Source organism: Eleutherodactylus coqui, chromosome 6 (assembly GCF_035609145.1).
Source record: "Eleutherodactylus coqui strain aEleCoq1 chromosome 6, aEleCoq1.hap1, whole genome shotgun sequence".
NCBI lineage: Eukaryota > Metazoa > Chordata > Amphibia > Anura > Eleutherodactylidae > Eleutherodactylus > Eleutherodactylus coqui.
The window spans coordinates 246,480,609-246,496,809 of NC_089842.1; the positions used below are offsets into that span (position 1 = coordinate 246,480,609).

General features: G+C 47.6%; 1 protein-coding gene across 1 annotated transcript in view; it reads right to left on the reverse strand.

Moving 5' to 3' along the window:
- Positions 1 to 3,708: 3,708 nt before the first annotated feature.
- LOC136633486 (annexin A2-like) overlaps positions 3,709 to 16,201 on the reverse strand; it is a 41,586-nt gene continuing 29,093 nt past the window's right edge. The window contains exons 5-12 of the mRNA XM_066609247.1: positions 15,375 to 15,465; positions 14,274 to 14,353; positions 14,136 to 14,195; positions 11,402 to 11,492; positions 11,223 to 11,318; positions 6,573 to 6,631; positions 5,666 to 5,788; positions 3,709 to 3,931 (exon numbers count right to left, since the gene is read on the reverse strand). Coding sequence (XP_066465344.1) covers positions 3,869 to 3,931; positions 5,666 to 5,788; positions 6,573 to 6,631; positions 11,223 to 11,318; positions 11,402 to 11,492; positions 14,136 to 14,195; positions 14,274 to 14,353; positions 15,375 to 15,465 — 663 coding nt within the window. The 3' untranslated portion in view covers positions 3,709 to 3,868. The remainder of the gene's footprint in view (positions 3,932 to 5,665; positions 5,789 to 6,572; positions 6,632 to 11,222; positions 11,319 to 11,401; positions 11,493 to 14,135; positions 14,196 to 14,273; positions 14,354 to 15,374; positions 15,466 to 16,201) is intronic.

Below are 16,201 nucleotides of genomic sequence, written 5' to 3' on the forward strand. Positions count from 1 at the left end.
CGATTTAGTGTATGAGGGGGTGATACTGTATGTGATGTAGTGTATGAGGGGGTGATACTGTGCAGTAGTCAGTGTATGAGGGGCTGATACTGTATTTGATGTAGTGTATGAGGGGGTGATACTGTGCAGTAGTCAGTGTATGAGGGGCTGATACTGTATGTGATGTAGTGTATGAGGGGGTGATACTGTGCAGTAGTCAGTGTATGAGGGGCAGATACTGTATGTTATGTAGTGTATGAGGGGGTGATACTGTGCAGTAGTCAGTGTGTGAGGGGCTGATACTGTGTGCGATGTAGTGTATGAGGGGCTAATACTGTGTGCGATGCAGTGTTTGAGGGGGTGATACTGTGCAGTAGTCAGTGTATGAGGGGCTGATACTGTATGTGATTTAGTGTATGAGGGGGTGATACTGTGCAGTAGTCAGTATATGAGGGGCTGATACTTTACGTTATGTAGTGTATGAGGGGGTGATACTGTGCAGTAGTCAGTGTATGAGGGGCTGATACTGTATGTGATGTAGTGTATGAGAGGGTGATACTGTGCAGTAGTCAGTATATGAGGGGCTGATACTTTACGTTATGTAGTGTATGAGGGGGTGATACTGTGCAGTAGTCAGTATATGAGGGGCTGATACTGTATGTGATTTAGTGTATGAGGGGGTGATACTGTGCAGTAGTCAGTATATGAGGGGCTGATACTGTATGTTATGTAGTGTAGGAGGGGGTGATACTGTGCAGTAGTCAGTGTATGAGGGGCTGATACTGTATGTGATGTAATGTATGAGGGGGTGATACTGTGCAGTAGTCAGTGTATGAGGGGCTGATACTGTATGTGATGTAATGTATAAGGGGGTGATACTGTGCAGTAGTCACTGTGTGAGAGGCTGGTACTGTGTGCGATTTAATGTATGAGGGGGTGATACTGTGCAGTAGTCAGTGTATGAGGAGCTGATACTGTATGTGATGTAGTGTATGAGGGGGTGATACTGTGCAGTAGTCACTGTGTGAGGGGCTGATACTGTATGTTATGTAGTGTATGAGGGGGTGATACTCTGCAGTAGTCAGTGTATGAGGGGCTGATACTGTGTGCGATGTAGTGTATGAGGGGCTGAGACTGTGCAGTAGTCAGTGTATGAGGGCCTGATACTGTATGTGATGTAGTGTATGGGGGGGTGATACTGTGCAGTAGTCAGTGTATGAGGAGCTGATACTGTAGATGGTCAGTGTATGAGGGGCTGATACTGTATGTGATGTAGTGTATGAGAAGGTGATACTGTGCAGTAGTCAGTGTATGAGGGGGTAATACTGTGTGCGATGTGTATGAGGGAGTGATACTGTGCAGTAGTCAGTGTACAAGGGGCTGATACTGTATGTGATGTAGTGTATGAGGGGGTGATACTGTGCAGTAGTCAGTGTATGAGGGGCTGATACTGTATGTTATGTAGTGTATGAGGGGGTGATACTGTGCAGTAGTCAGTGTGTGAGGGGCTGATACTGTGTGCGATGTAGTGTATGAGGGGCTGATACTGTGTGCGATGCAGTGTTTGAGGGGGTGATACTGTGCAGTAGTCAGTGTATGAGGGGCTGATACTGTGTGCGATTTAGTGTATGAGGGGGTGATACTGTATGTGATGTAGTGTATGAGGGGGTGATACTGTGCAGTAGTCAGTGTATGAGGGGCTGATACTGTATTTGATGTAGTGTATGAGGGGGTGATACTGTGCAGTAGTCAGTGTATGAGGGGCTGATACTGTATGTGATGTAGTGTATGAGGGGGTGATACTGTGCAGTAGTCAGTGTATGAGGGGCTGATACTGTATGTGATGTAGTGTATGAGAGGGTGATACTGTGCAGTAGTCAGTATATGAGTGGCTGATACTTTACGTTATGTAGTGTATGAGGGGGTGATACTGTGCAGTAGTCAGTATATGAGGGGCTGATACTGTATGTGATTTAGTGTATGAGGGGGTGATACTGTGCAGTAGTCAGTATATGAGGGGCTGATACTGTATGTTATGTAGTGTAGGAGGGGGTGATACTGTGCAGTAGTCAGTGTATGAGGGGCTGATACTGTATGTGATGTAATGTATGAAGGGGTGATACTGTGCAGTAGTCAGTGTATGAGGGGCTGGTACTGTGTGCGATGTAGTGTGAGGGGGTGATACTGTGCAGTAGTCAGTGTATGAGGGGCTGATACTGTATGTGATGCAGTGTATAAGGGGGTGATACTGTGCAGTAGTCACTGTGTGAGGGGCTGGTACTGTGTGCGATTTAATGTATGAGGGGGTGATACTGTGCAGTAGTCAGTGTATGAGGGGCTGATACTGTATGTGATGTGGTGTATGAGGGGGTGATACTGTGCAGTAGTCACTGTGTGAGGGGCTGATACTGTATGTTATGTAGTGTATGAGGGGGTGATACTCTGCAGTAGTCAGTGTATGAGGGGCTGATACTGTGTGCGATGTAGTGTATGAGGGGCTGAGACTGTGCAGTAGTCAGTGTATGAGGGGCTGATACTGTATGTGATGTAGTGTATGGGGGGGTGATACTGTGCAGTAGTCAGTGTATGAGGAGCTGATACTGTAAATGGTCAGTGTATGAGGGGCTGATACTGTATGTGATGTAGTGTATGAGAAGGTGATACTGTGCAGTAGTCAGTGTATGAGGGGGTAATACTGTGTGCGATGTGTATGAGGGAGTGATGCTGTGCAGTAGTCAGTGTACAAGGGGCTGATACTGTATGTGATGTAGTGTATGAGGGGGTGATACTGTGCAGTAGTCAGTGTATGAGGGGCTGATACTGTGTGCGATGTAGTGTATGAGGGGGTGATACTGTGCAGTAGTCAGTGTATGAGGGGCTGATACTGTATGTGATGCAGTATATGAGGGGGTGATACTGTGCAGTAGTCACTGTGTGAGGGGCTGATACTGTACGTTATGTAGTGTATGAGGGGGTGATACAGTGCAGTAGTCAGTGTATGAGGGGGTGTTACTGTATGTGATGTAGTGTATGAGGGGGTGATACTGTGCAGTAGTCAGTATATGAGGGGCTGATACTGTGTGCGATGTAGTGTATGAGGGGGTGATACTGTGCAGTAGTCAGTGTATGAGGGGCTGATACTGTGTGCGATGTAATGTATGAGGGGGTGATACTGTGCAGTAGTCAGTGTATGAGGGGCTGATACTGTATGTGATGTAGTGTATGAGGGGGTGATACTGTGCAGTAGTCACTGTGTGAGGGGCTGTATGTTATGTAGTGTATGAGGGGGTGATACTCTGCAGTAGTCAGTGTATGAGGGGCTGATACTGTGTGCAATGTAGTGTATGAGGGGCTGATACTGTGCAGTAGTCAGTGTATGAGGGGCTGATACTGTATGTGATGTAGTGTATGAGGGGCTGATACTGTAGATGGTCAGTGTATGAGGGGCTGATACTGTATGTGATGTAGTGTATGAGGGGGTAATACTGTGTGCGATGTAGTGTATGAATCGCTGTGAATATGCCATCAAATATCTGGATGTCCCTTTTCAGAGAATGAGAGTCGGATCAGTCGTCCAGTAGCGCTCAGCACAGGGGAGGGGGTACTGGGGATACCTGGCTGTGCGTCCCAGTCTACAGCCGAACCCCAATACATGGCTCCGCATACTGTATTCATATATCGGGGTGCTGTGGTCAGACTGCAGCCTCTATGAATAACAGAAGCAAGAGGTTTATGAAAAGGACTTTTAATGGGCCCATCATTAAATGTGGCTCACTGGTCGCTGTGCTGGAGGGGCCAGCCAGGGCAGATGTACACGGACGCCATATTTGTTGCCGCCCACGTTGGATCACGTAGTCGTCATGTTCACGGAATGCTAGGACATCTAAATTCAGATATCTTCAGCCCTGCAGAGCAGAAGCAAAGCCGAGCGATAATTCCCCTTGGTTTCACCCTGAAAGAGAAGCAGTCATTTTATCACATTACCACAAGTCATAGAAACATTATATACAGGGGGTGGACAAAAATATGGAAACACCATACGTAATGCATGCCTTAAGTTACATGGGATTCTAACTCATATTTCAATAAGACCTGTGGAGACCGATATTAAGTGGAGGTGCTATAATATCGATGCTGCCTCTGTCTGAGCAGCGAGCTTCCATTGGTCATGACTCATGACATATGACTTTTTGATCACTTTTTATTTGCGTTTGCTTTAGAAGGCGAGGTGCCCCAAAACATGCTGTTCTGGTATCTTTTTCCCTACGCCGTTCACTGTGAGGGTAATGCTGTATTTCAATAGTTCAAACTTTTCCAGATGCAGCGATAACAATTATGGGGATTTTTCTAATTTTATATTTATATGAAAAATGGAGAAAGAGTTTTCTAACTTTTCCAATTTTAGTAAAGTTAGTTTTATGTGTTTCCTGGTCACACTAAGGATCTTACACTTGCGATCACTTGATTGCTTATACAGTACGCTGCAATACTTCTGTATTGCAGTTTTGTTCATTTCAATGTTTCAGTGTTTGGGCTCATGTCCTGCAGGTGGTGGGCAGGGGAGGAAGTGGGGGTGATGGAGCACCAGAAGAGCTCCCCCTCAAGCTAGTTCCTGAGTTGCCGCAGTCTGCATTGACCGTGGCATCCAAGTACTTGAAGGCTATCGAAACCTTTGTGCATGAAGAATCAATACACACATAAGTCCCTGCAGAGAAAATGATGCACTGATCTGTTTTTCATTGTTGTGCACATCAACGCCTTATAACGCGTTATGCCTCAAGTCATCAGCTTTGTTGGTTGGAGGGCATTCTTGGCACTGATCTATGGGAGGGAGACCGTGCTCATGGGACTCTGAAAAGAGTCAGATTTTCGTGCCATGTGCCAAACTCAAAGGAGGACACTGCTGGATTGCGGGAGTCGGGTGACTATATAAAATACCGTACCCGACTCCTTGTCACCTCCCGTAACAGTGCCATAACTTAGTTCATAGTGCCCTGGGCACATGCCAGCTTTCCTTTATACAGCCATGAAAAGCTGACGCCTGTTGTGGGCAGCTCTCAGTTGGAACCTGCCAGGTATAGAGTATTCGGCCCGCATGCCCACTCTGTACCCCACCTAATACCCCCTGCCATACATTTACAGCGAGTGGTTATTTACAGGTCAGTTTTAGGGTACTTTTACACGGGTGCTTAAGCACACATCAGTCGTCCCAGTTTCACACACGAGCGATAGTAACTCATTAAACAGAGGTGGAGCTCGGTGGAGACATGCCGTCATTAGGAATAAACAGGCAGTTGTATACAGGTGAGCTAAAAACTGAGCGACTCCAACATGTGGGTGATTCTCGCTCGCCCTGTCTGGTTCCATGCTTACGTGGGTTGACCGTCAGCTGTAATTGCTCTCTTGAGCAATTACTCCAGCGACTATCGGTCCGTGTAAAAGTATCCTTAGAAGGCAGATATTTTGTGAAGCTCTGCTTGCTGACGGATTTGTCATTGTCAGAAGATTGAACCTTAAAACAAATCTAAAAACATAGGTTTGCCACTTGCAGTACCCCTTGTCACCACTGTGTTAATCGGTACTTGCTTCTACAGATAAAAGTGCAACAGCGCCCCCTCCTGCTCAGATCCTGGAAATAACATCCAAAAAATGTTGGAGAACTTTCCAGGAATCCACAGAATATTACCTGAATGCTGGAATAGAGGGATGTTCCATATTTCCTTCTAAAGGCCACCCGGATGCTCAGCAGATCGATCTCACTCCGAGAAATAAGGATACGTATAAGAGTACTGTCACTGGTCCCCGGGCCCTGTGGGGGGAGATCAGTAACAGTGAGTGATCTACAGTAGATATCAGCAGGAAATAGATAGGTGGACGGGTCATTAATAGTTGATGGGTGGGGGTCTGCCCGTTGTGATCTCAGCTGATTGAAGAGACAGCAGTGTGCAGCTGAGTGCTATTGTCAAGTCAGTCAATATAAGGCACAGCGCTGTACATTGTATAGTGGTTGTGCCTGGTATTACCGTATAGTCCTATTTACTTGAATAGGACTGAGCTGCTCCCAGGTCACATGACCAATGAATGTGACATCATTGGCCTTAGAAGAGGCTGCCGCGATCACTCAGGTGTCATGACTTCTACAATTAGCTGATCGGTGGGGATCCCCAACGGCGGACTCCTGCTGATTAAGTATTGATGACCTATCCTGGGTTGGGAAACCTTGACTAACTGTAAGGAACCCTTTTCTGCTGTAAATCATCAGTCCTCCACACATAAGGAATGTCCCGCTTCTTTGCATGGTTCTTTTAATAAATAAGTCATGTCCCTGAAATCTCATTGGCTTTTGCAGCTGCTGTTTGACATTGAGTGCTGCTGTGTGGCTTAGGGCCCATTCACATCTGCGTCAGAGATTCCGTTCAAAGTCTTCATCCGGCAGAGAACCACCTAGAGGGGATCCTGAGTGGAAGACCCCCTACTCTGTTCTCATAGGAAGTATGGACAGGTGTCATCTAATGAGGGGGTGATGATGCATGGGCCCCCAAAACATCATGTGACATGTACAATATCAAAAGGAAATAATAAAGAGTCTTTACCTTCATTGCATTGTACAGTCTGTCCGCAAAATAGAGGGGAGTGTCCTTAATTATGGCCACTGGAGGAGAACGCAAACAAGAGGTTATCTAACAAGATGTTGGCCGCTTTACCATCCATGGTCATTAGAGGACCCCTCTTGACATGGGGTCTGCACTGTTCCCGTGTGGCATCCATGTCAGGAATGTCGCACACAGATCTGCCCATTGAAAGGGACTACAGGAAAACCTTGCTCATGTGTATGACCCCATTCAAAGGATTGCGCAAATCTCGAGCAACTTTCTCGCCCGTGTGAAGCCGGCCTTAGGCAGTTGCTGAACTGTTTCTTATGCAATGATAGAGCAAGGTGACCAGAAATCTCGTTTTTGGCGGACAGTACTGCTTTGGGACTCTGTGTCCCACTTTCCCTAGGGTCCCAAGTAGGACAGCCTTTTGTCCTGCTTACGGGAAGTTAGGCCACCATGAAGGTGATTACCGCGGTGCCGCGGCTCCCCGACCAGTAATCATTCAGCGGCGCTGCTGTGGGATGCACACACTGTCAGCACTCAGGATCCTCTTCCCCTGATCTCTCCTCCTTGGTTCCGCAGGAGAAGAGGAGAAGTGAGGAGGAGTTCAGACGCACACACTGCTGACAGTGTGTGCATCCCGCAGCAGCGCCAAGCAGAGGAGCAGTGGCGCTCTGAAGGTCACGAGGTGGTAAGTATATGGGTTTCAGAAGGGCTCTATCACTACTGATGCCACTGTGGGGTCACTATTACTACTGAGGCCACTGTGGTGTAACTATTACAACTGAGGGCCACTGTGGGGGGGTCACAATTACTACTGAGGCCACTGTGGTGTAACTATTACAACTGAGGGCCACTGTGGGGGGGTCACTATTACTACTGAGGCCACTGTGTGGGACACTATTATTACTGAGGGTCACTGTGGGGGACACTATTAATACTGAGGCCACTGTGGGGGACACTATTATTACTGAGGGTCACTGTAGGGGGTCACTATTGCTACTGGGGCTGATATAGGGGTCACTATTAGGCCGCTCTGCATGTGGCAGCATACCTCAAGCTGACTAAGGGTATGTTTACACTTGGTGGAAATGCTGCAGGATGTCTGTGGAAGAAATTTCTGCAGCATTTCTGCATCCAAAAAACAGTAAAAATCCGTACTTTGGTGTGGATTTTGACTGCAAATTAGCTACGTATCCTCAGCCGATTTCATACTATATGGCGCTCCCCCTCACCTCCTCCGCAGGCTTCCCTGCTGTCAGCGCTCCCAAGTTTCTGGTCAGGTGTGGTACCGCTGGTCAGGTAATGCAGGTCAGGTGTGGTACCGCTGGTCATATGAGGCCACCACAGGCTGCTGGGAACGGGAAGTCGGGGAGCGCTGACAGCGAGAAGTCTACAGAGGTGGTGAGGGGGAGCGCCGCACAGTATGACATCAGCTGCAGATCCGCAGTTTATTACCAGTCAAAACCTGCACCAATAGTACGGATTTTGACTGTTTTTTGCTGCTGAATTTTTAAACAGCCCTGTACTTTTTCTAACAACAGAGGTAAAATAATAAATTGTGATAAGTCCCGCCCCTGGCCACACCCCTTTGTTCCGCTTGGACCCTGGGAAAATCTGGTCACCTCACTGTATGGCAATTGACATAAAACTCCTTTAATAACCAATGGAAATCCCATTTAACCCTTTGATGACCACGCAATGCCTTTCGCCTTTTCATCCATGTAGCCACATGAGAGGCGGTTTCTCTGCAGGATGAGTTTTTATTTTTTATTGACTAATTTTTATAAAATTTGGTGCGCAAAGAAAAACCCAGCAAACCCGCCATCTTTTTTTTTATGCTGTACGCTGCGTGCCATGAATAACAAGCTCTATCTATTCCAAATGTATATTTTCTGATTTTACCTGAAGGAACTTTTAAAATCTAAGGCTTTGTTTAATTTTTTGAAGAAGACTTTTTTTTAACCCTTTAACTACCAGGCAATTTTTGTTTCTGTTGTTTTCATTCTTGCCTTTCAAGAGTTTTTATTTTTTTCCAAGATTTTTAAGTTGGGTGGAGAAGAAAAAAAAACAGAATTGTGTGATTTTCAGGGAGTTGCTTTTATGGCGTTCATTATTCTGCGGGTCTGTGTGATTACAGCAATAACATGTTTCTAGATCTTTCTGCCACTCCACCGCTCTCCCCTCTCCCAGCTGCTGCGATGACTATGTTCAGCTCCCGCGTCAGACAGGTTTGGGGGGAGCGGAGAAGGAGAGAGAACCGAGCACCAGAATCAGCTGTACCAGAAAGTTACATGGCCTTCAGCGCTGCCTGTGAAGCTCCGCCCCTTATAGAGGAGGAGCCCAAACCTTCCAGGTGCCCCGCTGGCGCCCCACACAAAGCTGTGGTCACACTTGGTATTTTCATTGCTATTAAAAAATTGCATTAAAAAAAACAAATACTGCTAAAAAGCACGTGCACTTTTTTGATGTGGTTTTTAATTATGGAAGAACTACAATCAAAAACCATAACAAAAACACCACGTGTGAAGGCAGCCATAGTGCTTATTCACATATAGCTGCCGCCGTTTTCACAGCCGTACGATATACGCTTCCATCTAAGCAGTTTCCCCCTTCCCTCCCCCTCACTGACTCTCTGCCTCTCTCCTCCACTCTGGCGTTTGCAATGGGGAGGAGCTAAGCTCCGCTCTGTCCCACCTACTCCCATTGCTGGCTATGGACAAGGGGCGGGGAGGGGCAGGAGCTTAGCTCCGCCCCCAGCCATTCTCATTGCAAACTGCTCAGAGGGGAGGAGAGAGGCAGATGGGGAGGGAAGGAGGACTGCTTAGATGGAAGCGTATATCGGCTGGCCTTGAAAACGCCGGGCCAATATACGCTCGTGTGAATAAGCCCTAAGGGGGGTTTCATATGGGAAAAAAATCGTGCGATGTTTGTGTCCTGCGAGAGTCAGTAGAAAAGCAGATTCTGAAGCCAATGATTTGCAGCGGTCTCCTTCTCATTAGTGAAGTTTTCACGGATTCGATGTTGAGAGAGCTAAAAAATGGCGGCTGCTCTATCTTTCTGCCATGTACGTTTTTTTTATCTCTCATGTTTCCCTATGGAGCCTTCTTTTTATTGCATCGCACGAAACACGCATGGCGATGCGATTTCAACATTAGAAAGTTCGATTAAATGTTACGATAAAAAATAAGACGATTTTATCGAGGGCGGCAGCGGTACGAGCTTATCAAAACCCGCCGGAACAAAGACGCAATTTTGCCGCGAGAAGATTTTCTTGCAGCAAAGTCGTGATGCCCCGTGTGTAACGAGCCTAAAGGGGAATTTCAGCCGTGCCACAAGGAGAGTACAGAGACTGTGAAGAGCTGAGGTGCATCTGTATTACTGCATTGGGGTGCAATAGCCTGCAGAGGAAGAGGGGAAGCTGCTGAGAGGGACTGCCCTATACATGCAGCCAAAAGAGAGACAGTCAGCGTTGTGTCTCCAACCCAGCGAGACATCTGGACAATTACAAGGGTTTCGGGAAACCCTGGTAGAAGAGTGCTCCTGATCCTAGACTTGCCGGGGTCGGTCAAAGTGAATACTCCCACGCAACTTACTGTAAGTGAGGCTGGCCTCAGTAAACCTGCTAGGTGTGCACATTGTAGAGACTTAGTAACCAACAGGCCTGTTGCAGAGGTGAGCATCAGCATATTTACACTTACCCACCGGTGCCATTAAAACACGTGAACAGGCGAACAAAACTAACGTTCGTGTGCCCATTCAGACAACCCTCACCGGGCACACATATGCCGAGCCCACAATGCCGTTGGGCGGGAGGAGACAGTTTAGCTCTGCTAAGCTGTCTCCCCCCCTTCCTTCCCCCTCGCTGTCTCTCAGCAAGGGGAGGAGGCGGGCGGGGGCTAATGTGCTAAGCTGGCTGCTGAGAAGGGGCGGAGAGGAGGCGGGAGCTTAGCAACTAGCTCCACCCACCCCACCCACTGCAAACAGACGGCAAGGGGTGGAGAAGAGGAGAGAAGGGGGGGAGTTTAGCAGTCACGCAGCTAAACACCCTCCCACCTCTTTTCTCCGGCTGCTGTCATTGGCTCCCATAGGACGTATTCTGGCCAGGTAGATAGTTCCAGGACTTTCTTTCCTGCCCGGCGCTATATTGGCCGGCTGAGCACTTTTACGCCGCAGGAATACGCCCATCTGATCTGATGCATTGGAATCCAGAAGGCAGTGTATATTGGCTGGCCATGAAAATGGCGGCCGATATACACTCATGTGAATCGCGAGATATCGGCTGGGCTTTGAGCGCTGCATTTCAGACAGACTGTGTTGCTCATAGTAAAGCATTAACCCCTTAAAGTTCACTGTGATTTATATTTCTGTTTAACAGGAGTCATTTGGTTACAGCGGATTTTGAGCGATGATCGTTGTGTCTAAATGGGCCTTTAGATACTGCAGGTGACTATTGACCACGGCATCTAAGGAGTTACACTTCTAGGATTGGCGTTATCTCCTATCCCGGACATTGGAGTGGGGCTGTCTAACACAGCGTCCCTCCTGCGGATTAATTTAAGGGACGTGTAGTGCTAGCTCCTGCAGGATCACCATGATGAGAACATACATAGTTGGACCTTCTACCTCCACAATCTGGGCACTTACCTAATGTCAAAAGTCCATTCTCAAAGTCACCTTTAAAGTTCTTTTTAACCCTTTCCTCTATATCCACTGACGTTGATTTCTTGAAGTGATCAAACACTAGGATGAGATACGGGGAAGCAAGGAAAGCAGTAAGTAATGCATATCATTGCCAATCCCGATGTTAGATGAAGGCGACTTACCTCTCCTAAGGTGTCCGTGGCTCCTTGCTGTCAGAATCGTGATCCACTGAGCGCTGCTGGCCGTGTTCTTGGGTCCCAGATCACTCAGAATCTGTCTTTCCAAATATCAAATGCAGAAAACATTTTATTGGCAGCTACTCCTAATTATACGGCTTGTGCATAAGAGGGGTGTACCAACCTGTAGGCCAGATATCATATTAGGACATGTCCGAGGCTAAATAAAGCGACCCTCTGGCCCAGAGGACAAAACACACTCATTGTCAAAACCCATCCCGACAAGTTGTTGGAATCGGATGAGACTTTCTCTATGTGTAATATCAGAGCAAAAGGAGAATATATTGTAGAGAACCCCTTGTATGGCTGATCTAGTACCCTGTTGTACCACCTCTAGCTTGGATACAAGATGTGATATGGGTGGGCATGGAGGTTCTAGTACCGTGATGGGCCACCTCTAGCTTGGATCACAGAGCTATCATTGTCCCTTGTACCACTCCTACGGGTGACCAACTGTAGTATTTTATGGCCCCTAGATCAATATATCAGCAATGAGGGCAGTGTGCTGCTCCACCGTAAAGACAGAATTGAGACGCTCACCCCGAGGTCTCCAGACATAAACACGGCCATCGCCAGTGCCCAAACTAAACCTGGATTCATAGCTGAAGACACCCCAGTTCCACTCTGTAGCGTCCAGTTTTGTCATTCATGACATCGCTGCAAACGGATTTGACGGTGGGTAGGTGTCAAAGGTAATACACCTACTGGATGCCGTAAGACCAAATATCCTTCATCCAATCACCAGATAGACACAGGGGCCTATAACAATTCTCTCTACTATTGCTGTGTAGGGGGCGTCCTGAGCCTGGTCAGCTTGTGTGCCCCCATCCACTGGTCCCAACACCTCCTAACAGTCTGGTCAGATGCTCCTCTCTACTGGTGGTCTGTAGGGGGTGTCCTGAGCCTGGTCACCATGTGTGCCCCCATCCACTGGTCTCAATGCCTCCTAACAGTCTGGTCAGACACTCCTCTCTACTGGTGGTCTGTCGGGGGCATCCTGAGCCCGGTCACCTTGTGTGCCCTCCCACATCCACTGCTCCCAACACCTCCTAACAGTCTGGTCAGATGGTCTTCTCTACTGTTGGCCTTTCGGGGGCATCCTGAGCCCGGTTACCTTGTGTGACCCCATCCACTGGTCCCAACACCTCCTAACAGTCTGGTCAGATGCTCCTCTCTACTGGTGGTCTGTCGGGGGCGTCCTGAGCTTGATCACCTTGTGTGCCCCCATCCACTGGTCCCAACACCCCCTAACAGTCTGGTCAGACACTCCTCTATACTGGTGGTCTGTCGGGGGCATCCTGAGCCTGATCACCTCGTGTGTCCCCATCCATGGGTCCCAACACCTCCTAACAGTCTGGTCAGACGCTCCTCTCTACTGGTGGTCTGTAGGGGGCATCCTGAGCCTGATCACCTTGTGTGCCCTCACACATCCACTAGTCCCAACACCTCCTAACAGTCTGGTCAGACAATCCTCTATACTGGTGGTCTGTCGGGGGCATCCTGAGCCTGATCACCTCGTGTGTCCCCATCCATGGGTCCCAACACCTCCTAACAGTCTGGTCAGACGCTCCTCTCTACTGGTGGTCTGTAGGGGGCATCCTGAGCCCAGTCACCTTGTGTGCCCTCACACATCCCCTGGTCACAACACCTCCGACAGTCTGGTCAACAGCTCCTCTCTACTGGTGGTCTGTCGAGGGTCCTGAGCCTGGTTGACTTGTGTGCCCTCACACATCCACTGGCCCTTACACCTCCCAACAGTCTGGTCAGATGCTCCTCTCTATTGGTGGTCTGTTGGGGAGTCCTGAGCCCGGTCACCTTGTGTGCCCCCATCCACTGGTCCTAACACTTCTTAACAGTCTGGTCAGCAGCTCCTCTCTACTGGTGGTGTGTCGGGGGTCTGGTCAGAATGGCCCAGATGGGGGACAGTTCATCAATATGACCATCCAGCTTCTCGTATTCCAATAATTTGCCTCTTAACTCTGTCAACAATTGCGTTGTAGAGGAGTCTAGAGGACAACAAGCTCTACACAAGTGGAAGAAGAGGTCACTATACACAAGGAGCCTCCAAGAGCCTCTTATAGGCCAAGAGGGAAACCACTTTTAGGGCCTCCAATGACCGTCCATCTAATCACCACAACTCATCATTTACAGATCTGCCTGAGATGGAATGGCAGGACGGGTTTTGCAGCAGAACAACTCCTCCCTCAAGGTGCTTGATTTTTTTTTGACAAAGAGTATTACCTGTGCCCACCGTTGTGGTTCCATTCACCTTTTCTATAGGCCCTTCGGCAGTCTTCCAATTTGGCTGCACCTCTTCTTAGACTACTTGATGCACACTGTGCGTTCATGGTTAGAAAACGCATGCTGTTTTCCGATTGGCCGGCACTACTTGTGTGAGCAGCGAAGGCCAATAAGAGTAGTGTGCATTGTCTTGGACTACTGATGTACAGTGTGCATTAAGTGGTCTAAGAAGAGGTGAAGCATCTAAAAAACGGTCAAAGCACTCATGGAGATGGTGGATCCGTGGCAGTAGGCACATAGCGGAGGGCTGCAGGTAATATCATTTTCCCTCTTTGGTCCCTGTACAAATTTTGCCTTTAGGACCAGACAGTCGCTTTACTAGCTGTATCAGATTCTACCACCAGATGGGGCAATGCAACCGGAAAAAAACATGTATAACCTTTGAATCCTGCTCAATGAGGCCGTAGTCAATTATCCCAGAATCCCTTTCTCTCTTGCCCTGGAATGAAAGATCTAGATTTATTAGGTTGTCATGATACAGTAAGAAAGCGACCAGCTGTTCTGTTTGCATCGTTACCTTGGCCAACGCAAGGAGAAGGCCTGTGTACGGTTCACTGGTGTCAGATGTGATGTTCTTTTCAAGCTCAGCTTTATATTCTGTGTTGGAGAAAACAATGAGAAGATCTTGGGCCACATGGGTCAATGTCGGTGACCACAAGAGAGGTTTATTGCCATAGACATCAATGTAGAAAACTCCCTAAGTTATGCTTTTGGTGATGACAGTGTAATCAACCCCACAGCCCCTCTCAGCCACAGTCCCTGAGATTTGCCTGGGGGGACTAAACTTTTACTACAGTTATATTGAAATATATTGAGTACTTTCACTGTTCATTCAAATGTGCTCGAGATTCACCTGTAAAGGGAATTTAGCATCAGAAAATGACATCATTTAACTGGGTTTTTATTAAAAAGACATTAAAAAATAGTGGTGATTGTTTGTTTTTTAGTTACTAACTTCATTAACAAAAACCTTGAAATATATTTTTCACACTGTCCATTAAACAGTCACAATAGTCCGACACTTTCTGTGCCCTGCAGCTTAGTTATCAGCTTTACTGTGTAAAATGGGACAGAATGATTAGTGTTATCTCGTCATTAGAGAGAAGGGAAATTAAGAGGGTTGTGCTGAGAATAGAATATAGGGCAAAGGGGATAAGGTGCTTTTCAGTTGGGTCAAACCTATGGGATCCCCACTGTTCCCAAAAGCAGAGGTCCCAAAGACTCCTGCTTAAATGTAGTGCTGGTTGTGCATGCATCCATTTCAATGAGAGAACTGCAGATTGTCAACAGCTTCAACTCAGCAATCTTTAGGAGTCCCATTGAAATCAGTAGGGTGGTGGTGCGCATTCATCCGAGGATCTTCAGGACCCCCATTCTCATGATTAGCGGGGGTCCCAGCGGTTGTACTCCCACTGATCGGATAGTTATCCCCTATCCTGCAGGGATAAGTTGTATCTTTTATACCATTCAGTGTAATATATAATGTACTGAAAAGCCTTCACAGATTTTTAGGTATTATGCCAAATTCTGGCATTGTTTTTTTGACTTTTGCTTTTACAGTGTTCGCCTTATTCTGCGGGTCCGTACAATTACGGCAATATTCATATTCTGCACTTACCTTGTCTGTAACACGTCTGTATTTCTCTGAGCTGCTCGTTGGATCTGGTGGATAGAATTTCTGTCAGTGTTTCTTCATCCGTACCTAAACCCTATATTGGAAAATAGAAATATTGATTATGGGGGTCCCTCTATTCTGTTCCTAGCTTACTTGTAACCCATGGAACTCAAATGAAGGTGGATCTACGAGGCGTCTTGGTCCCTAAGAGAAGAAGCAAGGTCCTTCCTTCTGTGTCATGTATGACCAGCATTAGGACATGTTTGCATGAGTTGGAGGGTATTTGGGTTGCTGCAGAGACAGTTGATGGGTATGAATGGAACTAGCATCCTTCTGGCTCCATTGCACACATGGTTTCACCAATGCACTTTTTGGTGCAGTTTTTACCACAATCAAACCACCCCGTGTGAATGGAGCCTCTATGACCTCAGTGGGCAAAAACAAAGCAAGAGAAAACCTGATGCGAGATGCTTGCACATCGAACCCAGTGGCGTTCTCCAATAGTTATTTCCAGCTATGGCATACTATCACTTTAATTGATGGACCTCCGCCTCTGGGACTCCCACTGATCCTGAGAATGAAGGGGCCGCAGCGCTGGTGAAGCTTGTTCCCTTTAGTTTCAGCCATGCTACTGCCACCTGGCAAAACTAGTGTGCTGCCATGTTTGCCACAAAAAGTAATATACTTCTGTGTAAGTATGTGAGACGTTCCTGCCCCGTGACCTACATGTACATCATGGGCGGAAGCGGCTTCGTGCAAAATGCTTCACATTTACATAACATAGTTGGTTCAGGAGCTGACCCTCCGCCACCAGCAGCAGGAGCTGGCCG